At 40.1% G+C, this 8,242-nt stretch overlaps 1 protein-coding gene across 1 annotated transcript in view; it reads left to right on the forward strand.

Moving 5' to 3' along the window:
- The window catches only part of LCP1 (lymphocyte cytosolic protein 1 (L-plastin)), a 59,113-nt gene extending 52,709 nt beyond the window's left edge, over positions 1 to 6,404 (forward strand). The window contains exons 15-17 of the mRNA XM_006773663.2: positions 129 to 252; positions 3,289 to 3,413; positions 5,982 to 6,404. Of these exons, the coding sequence (XP_006773726.1) occupies positions 129 to 252; positions 3,289 to 3,413; positions 5,982 to 6,114 (382 nt within the window). The 3' untranslated portion in view covers positions 6,115 to 6,404. The remainder of the gene's footprint in view (positions 1 to 128; positions 253 to 3,288; positions 3,414 to 5,981) is intronic.
- The last annotated feature ends 1,838 nt before the right edge of the window (positions 6,405 to 8,242 follow it).

Consider the following 8,242-nt stretch of genomic DNA (forward strand, 5'->3'; position numbering starts at 1 on the left):
TGACTTTGATGATTGACATCTAGTGACATACCTAGAAAGAATAGATATTTTCTACCTTAGCTACTTTCTGTGATATTGAAATATTTAGCAACTTTTTTTCCAAAAAATCATTCTTGATTTTTGTTCAGGTACACACTGAATATTCTGGAAGAAATTGGAGGTGGGCAGAAGGTCAATGATGAGATTATTGTCAACTGGGTAAATGAAACATTGAAGGAAGCAGAGAAATGTTCATCCATCTCTAGTTTCAAGGTAAAATTCTTAGTCTACTGCTCATGACCACCTGAGCTCTATGCTTATCATTATTGTTTTCTATCTGTTTTAAAGTGACCTTAAGTTCAGGTTCCCCTCCAATTTTGGTTTTGCAGAATGACCCATTATTGTTTTGATGTTCATATCTATTTCATTGACAAATTTCTTGTCACTTTCTCCTGTAATAATTAATTTTAAAAACCAATCATATTTACATACATTTTAGGTTTTGTTCTTATAAAGTAATAACAAATATGATAATATTTTTTAATCTTTATTGTTGAAAGTATTACATATGCCCCCTTTTTTTCTCATTGACCTCTCCCACCTCGCACCCACCCCACCCCAGGTCTTCACCAGCCTATTGTCTGTGTCCGTGGATTATGCATATATGTATATAAGTTCTTCAGTTTATCTCTTCTCACCCCCCAACCTCATATCGAGGTATGTCAGTCTGTTCCATGCCTCCCTGCTTTGGTTCTTACTTTGTTGGTCAAAAATTGGTGCACGGGAGGGGGGGTCCCTCAGCCCAGCTGGCACCCTCTCCAATCTGGGACCCTTAGGGGGATCAGACCTAAACCGGCAGTCAGACATCCCTCTAACCTCTGCTGGCTCCTAACCACTCACCTGCCTGCCTGCCTGCCTGATCACCCCTAACCTCTCTGCCTGCCTGCCTGATCACCCCTAGCCCTTCTGCCTGCCTGCTTGATCACCCCTAACTGCCCCTGGCTACTGGCTTGATTGCCCCTAACCACCTCTGCCTCAGCCCCTGGTCTAACCTACAACCTCTGCTGGCTCCTAACCACTCACCTGCCTGCCTGCCTGCCTGATCACCCCTAACCACCTCTGCCTCAGCCCTCTGCCACGGTGGCTATGTTCAGAAGGAGGACTGGACAACCGGAAGATGTCTGGTTGGCCTGGTCTGATTAGCATATTACCCTTTTATTAGTATAGATGAGTTCATTGGTTGATCTCTCCCCCACTTCCCACCCCTGCCTTCTCTCTGAGGTTTGACAGTCTGTCGATGCTTCTATGTCTCTGGGTCTATTTTTGTTCATCAGTTTATGTTCTTCATTAGATTCCACATATGAGTGAGACCATGTTTTGATAATATTCTTAAAATGTGCACAGCTCCATGATTCAGATTGTTAACATTATGATGGTGAAATATAAAATGCTAAAAGATCTCCCATGCAGTATTTTCTGAGAAAAAAGCAGTTGAGTACTTGTATCCAAATCCCATTTTTATTAATAATAATAGCATTATCTTTTATTAAATTTCTTAGCTCATGTTTTATACATTAACAGGATCCTTCCTCAAGGGACCTATACACTTGATCCATATTATAATATATATGCCATCTTATCTACATTTTTTCTGGTTTAAAGGTCAATATTTGGAGAAAGGACCACTTTGGAGTTGTATTAACAAGTTCAGTGAGGCAGTTGATCATGATACCAATCCTCTGCTTCAAAATCGAGAAAAAAAGTAAAATCTCCTCCCACCAGAAAGGGCAGAAAGGTTGGGCTGTACCAGGAGTGCCCAGTCCCAGTGAGTTCATCACACATAGCAGTCCTTTCTGTGCCCCCTCCACCTTACCGTTCAGTCTGAATTGCCGAGTGGAGGTATGGAGGCTGGTGAGAGAAAGATAGTTGGAAAGGTGGTGGTGAAGAGCAAAGGAGAAGGGCTTGCCCCATATGGAATGCTCTCTGAGTACCAAGCTCCTTGTTTTTAATGTCTCATTTCATCTTCACAGACATTGTGAAGTCAGCTTTATGGTTTTTCTCACATTATAAGTGAGGAACCTGGAGCTCAAGTAACTCCTGAGGTTAGTGCTAGTGATTGCAGGTGAGGGTCCATTAGTGAGGAGAAAGTGTCTTTTACCTGTGGGTGAGGTTGCAAAGCAGTGTATCTGTAGGTCACTTAACCATTACTATGACCATCAAAATGTTTACAAATGCTAAATAAAGAGAACTGGGTTTTGAGTCAGAATACCTGGGTTCAAATCCCAGCTCCACCACTTATCAGCAACTTACTTAACCTCAGAAACTTCCTTTACTCACTGTAAATTAAATTCAGGTGCCTATATCTGTAGTGACAAGTGAGAAAATTTATCTTAAAAGGTGAAGGGATTAAGCAAAAAAAAAATTTTTAATTCGTAAACACAGACAACATGATGGTGATTACCAGAGGGAAAGCGGGGTAATGGAGATAGAAGAGAGCAAAGGGGGATAAATGATGATGGATGAAGACTTGACTTGGAATGGTGAGCACACAATACAATACAGATGATGTATTGTAGAATTGTACACTTGAAACCTATATAATTTTATTAACCATGTCACCCCAATAAATTCAATAAAAAAGAGAAAAAAATAATTATTGTAAGAAGAGAAGAAAATTCAACCTACAATTATTTTTTTTAAAAAGTGCTGAGCAAACTGTGAAACACCAACAAATATTAGTTACTGTCATTTCATTTAATCACATAATTGCCTACACTGTCTCCCTGGACCTATGGACTCTTTTGTTTCCTTGAGGTCTCCAAGAAATGAGCATCTACTGAAACTCCTGTCCAACTGAGCCCTTGTCACTATCCCTGCCCATCACCTCCGGGATATCCCCCAGAATGAAGCAAGGTTTCTCCTAGCATCTTTGGTCTCTCCTTCTTGATGTTTGTTTTTTTTTTATCAAATCTTTCCTTCCTCTGTTCATACCAGTAGTTACATTAAACGTTTCAACCTCTCTGCTTTTCCCTAGTTGTGCTTACTTTCATTCACACGCCATTTGAGAATGGCTCCCTGCGTTTTGGTATACAATAGGTTCCCTTTGCTTATTGAGCTACTTAGGAAGTGACTAATGCCTTTACTGAAACTACAATTGATTTGAAACTACAATTAATGTGCAACACGGTTGCATTTTCCAGACCAGCAGTATGTATTTTATATTTAAGAGGGAAGAACCACCCACTTCCCTTGAACGAATAAAAGTAACCTGGGAGCGTACTGATAAAAGCCGTCATTCTGTGTGTGCAGGACCCAAAGATCAGTACAAGTCTGCCTGTCCTGGATCTCATCGACGCCATTCAACCAGGTTCCATTAACTATGACCTTCTGAAGACAGAGAACCTGAACGATGAAGAGAAACTCAACAATGCAAAGTACGTAAATAGACCTGAGGTCAGAGAGGGAAGGACCCAACTGGCAACTGGATACCTATAAAGTCTATTGTTTGTGCCTTTGTGCAAACACTTTAGTTTCACTACTGATGCTTTTTCTTCTTGTGACTTGTGTCCCATCATCATTATTTTAGATATTGTGCAATAGTAGTTTTATGTCTCCTGGGATTAGAGAGAGCAAGACAAAAAGCAAGTGTATTCTTCCAATTGAAAAGCAACCTTATATTTTCATAAAACCAATTTTCTAATCATAATTATAGGACACTTTATTTAATTCATATATGGCAGGCCCAAATACAAGCACCCTTTTTGTGAAAATCCATGTACACAAATAGGCAGGGGATGGGATTCAAGATCAGAGCCTTCTCCTGCTTGGAAGCAACTGCCATTTGCTTTACCACATAGAGTGGGGGTCAGCAGACAACTATATAGTCTGGCCTGTCATCTGCTTTTATAAATAAAGTTTTATTGAAACACATCTGTGCTTATTTACCCATACTTTTATAGCTGCTTCCCTGCTGCAATGGCAGAGTTGACTAGTTGTGGCAAAGCCCACAAAGTCTGAAATATTAACTATCTGGTCCTTTGTGGGAAGTTTGCTGACCTCTACTCTAGAGAAGCACTTTTCTCAGAAAAGCTTGTATTACTTTCTGAGGGCTGCCATAGCAAAATACCTACAAGCAAGGTGACTTCAAAGAAATTTGTTCTCTCACAGTGTAGAGGGTACATGTCCAAGATCAAGTGTCAGCAGTGTTGGTTCCTTCCAAGGGCTATGAGGGAAAGTCTGTTCCATACCCCTCTCCTGCCTTCTGGCCTTGGCCAGCAAGTCTTGGCTTGTAAATGTATCACTCCAATCTCTGCCCCCATCTTCAGATGGCCTTCTCCCCTGTGTCTGTGACTTCACATGGCTATCTTCCCTCTGTGTATGTGTCTGTGTCTCTTCCACTGTTCTGATAAAGACACCAAATCATATTGTATTAGGGCCCCACTTTACTCCCATATGACCTCATCTTAACTAATTACATCTTTAAAAACCTTATTACCAAATGAGATCAGAATCGGAGGTCCTAGGGGAGAGGGCTTTTACATACCCTTTTTGAGGGACACAATTCAACCCCAACAGTGTCCTCTCTGATCCCAATTTGGGGAAGTAGGGACCTGTGTTTCTGGTATGCTGATGTTTAGCACAACATAATGAAGAGAAGATAAATAATTAAATGACAATTACAATACAGTGTGATGGGTGGTATGGAAGAGGGAGTACAGGGTGCTATCAAGGAGACAGAAAAAAAAATGGGAGCTCTGCAGAGCAAATGACATCAATGCTGAGATGGACTAAAAGGACAAGTAAGAAGGAGCTAGACAGGGAAGGAGATAAGAAAACACTCCAAGTAAAGGGAAGAACACCCAGAATGTATGAGACCCAGAATTTTTTTTTTACCTCAAAAAAAGCTTGAGTCTAGATGTTCAAGATGGATATGATTAGGTTTAAGGAACTTGCCCAAAATTTTACAATTATTAAGTGGTTCTGCTAAGATTCAAAGTCTGACTTCAAGGCCCAGGCTCCTAACCACTATCCTACAAGGGTAAGATACAAAATTACTTTTAAAATGGGTAAAAGGAGTTATAAAAAAAATCTTTAAAATGTTATGGTGGCAAGGTTGTGCATGATTTTTGAAGCTCTATTTTTTCTTTATATTTTATAATGGAAGACACATTTATTTCATTAATAATTAATTAGAGGAATTGGTTGAGAGATGGACAAGAAGAATGGGGACTACCCCAGCCTGGTACTCTAATTTAATTGATCTATAAAGTAAAAATAAAGTTATTTTAGGGGAACAGGAGGAGTGATGGGGCCTTGGGAAGAATGGAGAATCTCTGGAGTAGTCATCGTAAGTTACCAGATAATAAACAAAGTGAATGAAAGAAGTGACAGGGAGTAATGTAGGCACATTTGAAAATAGAGTAAGCTAATTATCTTCCTATAGCTATAAATAGAGCAAAAATGTTCTGATGCAGCTATGATCATTTTATGTGGAAAATTTATAATATAAAACTCTGCCTATAAATACATGTATATGTGCACAAGAACTGGAGTGGAACAAGGAATAAAATAATTGATTTGTAAGGTCAAAGTATTGAAATATAGTCTGTAAACTTTTGTAGTTGAAATATAGACTGCTAACTTTTCCTAGCACACATTCTTCTCCAGTTTGATGACTTTTTTCTACTGCTATATAGCCCAAGAAAATACTCATGATGAAAGCATCCAAAGTGGCAGGAGGTAGGAAAATATCTAAGGACAAGTAATACATTTGGTATAGTAGACAGCAAGTCTGATGGAATCAGGAGTTTTATCAAGCCAAGATTTGGCCATAAAAGTGAGAGGATGTCAGTGACTGGCTCTAACCATACCAGGAGTGAGCTTTGTGTTGTATATAGTTTGCAGTAGTGTACGGTATAGAATGATTATACCAATAACCTGAGGGTCCCCTTCATACTTTGTTGCTCTGGCTCTTCTCATTCTTCTTGCTTTCTCCCTTTTAGGTATGCCATCTCTATGGCTCGAAAAATTGGAGCAAGAGTGTATGCCCTTCCAGAAGACCTGGTTGAAGTGAACCCCAAAATGGTCATGACAGTGTTTGCTTGCCTCATGGGGAAAGGAATGAAGAGGGTGTAAGGCCCAGTGGAGTGGGGCTGGAGGTGGCACACCTGACTGCTCAGCACTAGATGCTCCTAGGAAGCACAGAGATGATTCAAGCCATTCCAAACTTTTCAACTTGGTGACATCATACAAGATTCCAAAAAAGTGTCTATTTTTTCAGCCAGGTAGCCTCTCCTGTATTTAACAAAAAGTGCTTCATTCTTTGCAAAAGATCCAATTTCTTACAAATATTTTTTTACTATTGAATTTATTGCTTCTTTGAAAATCTAGAGAAAAAAGAACTTATTTCCCTGGTACCATTCCTGCATAATATAGTCTTTCAACCAGCTTAATTTGGCTGCATTTTTGTTTAAGGTGAGGATCAGCAGAAGGAATCATCAAACCAGTCCCAAAACCTGTTTCTGGAGGCCAGCCTTTGATCTGTGACAAGCCTCTTTCTGTTCCCCTTCTCCTTCACTCTATTTCCCTGTGACTTCGCTATCCACCCTCTCAGAACTGTGCCTTTTCTGTGACCCACCGCTGTTGACCATTGCTGCCTCTGGGCCATTTGGAGCATCTGACAAATCAGTCAGGCTACTGGGGTCCCAGTAGTCTCCAGGAACCTGTAGGAAAATAAGACTCATAATCAGAGCTTTTCCTCAGAACTAGGGTCCCATTTGTTATCAGTTTTTAGTTTTCTTTTCAGCCAGTAGGAACCCTCTGTTTTTAACCCTAAGATTTGTGCTCATACCAGATCTAACATTTTTATTTATTTTTTGTTTTCTTTTGTTTTGTTTCTAACACCTTTAATGTTGTGCTCTTGGTTAGATCCAAGCAGGATGTAATTGAGCAGCAAACCACCAGGGGCCAGGATGAAGCCACACAAAAAAAGCATCTATCTATCCTTTGGTGCTGCCTCTCCATGTCCTGAGCGCTGTATATTAGACCTGGTTATCATGGAATGCCTAAATATCTGGGGAGTGGAAACAATCCCGCTCTGCTTTAATTTGCTCTGAGATCTTAATGTATCTGATTGCTGCCAGGCCATATTATCAATGTTTACTTTTTTGGTACTGTAAAAGCTTTTTACAACCCCCAAACTCCCAGGGGACAATATGTGCCAATGAACAGGGACCCCAGTTTACCCCCAACACCAACACACACACACACACACACACACACACACACACACACACACACACACACACCCCTACCCATACCTAGTCATATGTCAAACTGGATAAGAACTGGCTAAGTTGCTTTACAAAGATCTAATTTACTGGGTATTTAAAGAATTTCTAAATAAAACCAAAGGGACAGTGTGAATTTGAGCAAACCTAATAGGTTATACAATTTCATGTAAAGCTACTGAAAGCTAAAAAACAACAGGACATTGTGAACCAACGCTAGACTTTCTCTATAGTGCTGAAAGGGCTCATCAGTGAGGTATCTTCTTTAGCGGTGGTATGTCATGGAACTTAGCTATTTCTCAAAGCAATTGGAAATATCACCCCAAATCTGTTCCTGGGCAGTGGGCTCAGGAAGCTAATGTGTGGCTTCTGTGGCATCTGAATGCAAAGTGGTTGGTTTTATCTTACTCTGCACTTAATGTAGCCTCCGATGATTCTCTTCCATCTGCTTGCAGGAAGAATGTTACCGCCTTAATTGAAAATGAAGCTAATGTTCAAAATCTCTCCAAATAAAATGTTCCTTATATTGCATGTCCTTTGATGGTTTTATAACTTATTCATTCATTCATTCAACCAGCACTCGTTGAGTGCCTAATTGAGTGCCAGACACTATGCAAAGTTTGGGGAATATGCCTATAAATGAGACAGGCATTGCAGTCCATTGATCAGGAAGTGGAGTAAGTGATTAATAAGGGCAGAGTCAGACTTGAGCTTAGAGAAAACAGTCTAAGAAATATTTTGGTTGAAAACTGAATAGGTTGGAGGTAGTTTCACAAAGCAAAGGCTAAAATTAGGGTGGAGACACAAATTCTCAGAAACACACTGAACCCAATCGTGAACAAAAGCCAGACTTGGATATTGATGCCACACAGCTTTTAGCATAATTTGAGAAGGAATCTTTTGGATTGGCTGTGCCAAGGGTCTCCTCCCTAGCCTGGCTGGGTCTCACTTTGGCAGGCTGAGGAAAGGGATGT

This window comes from Myotis davidii, unplaced genomic scaffold (assembly GCF_000327345.1).
Source record: "Myotis davidii unplaced genomic scaffold, ASM32734v1 scaffold1947, whole genome shotgun sequence".
Lineage (NCBI taxonomy): Eukaryota > Metazoa > Chordata > Mammalia > Chiroptera > Vespertilionidae > Myotis > Myotis davidii.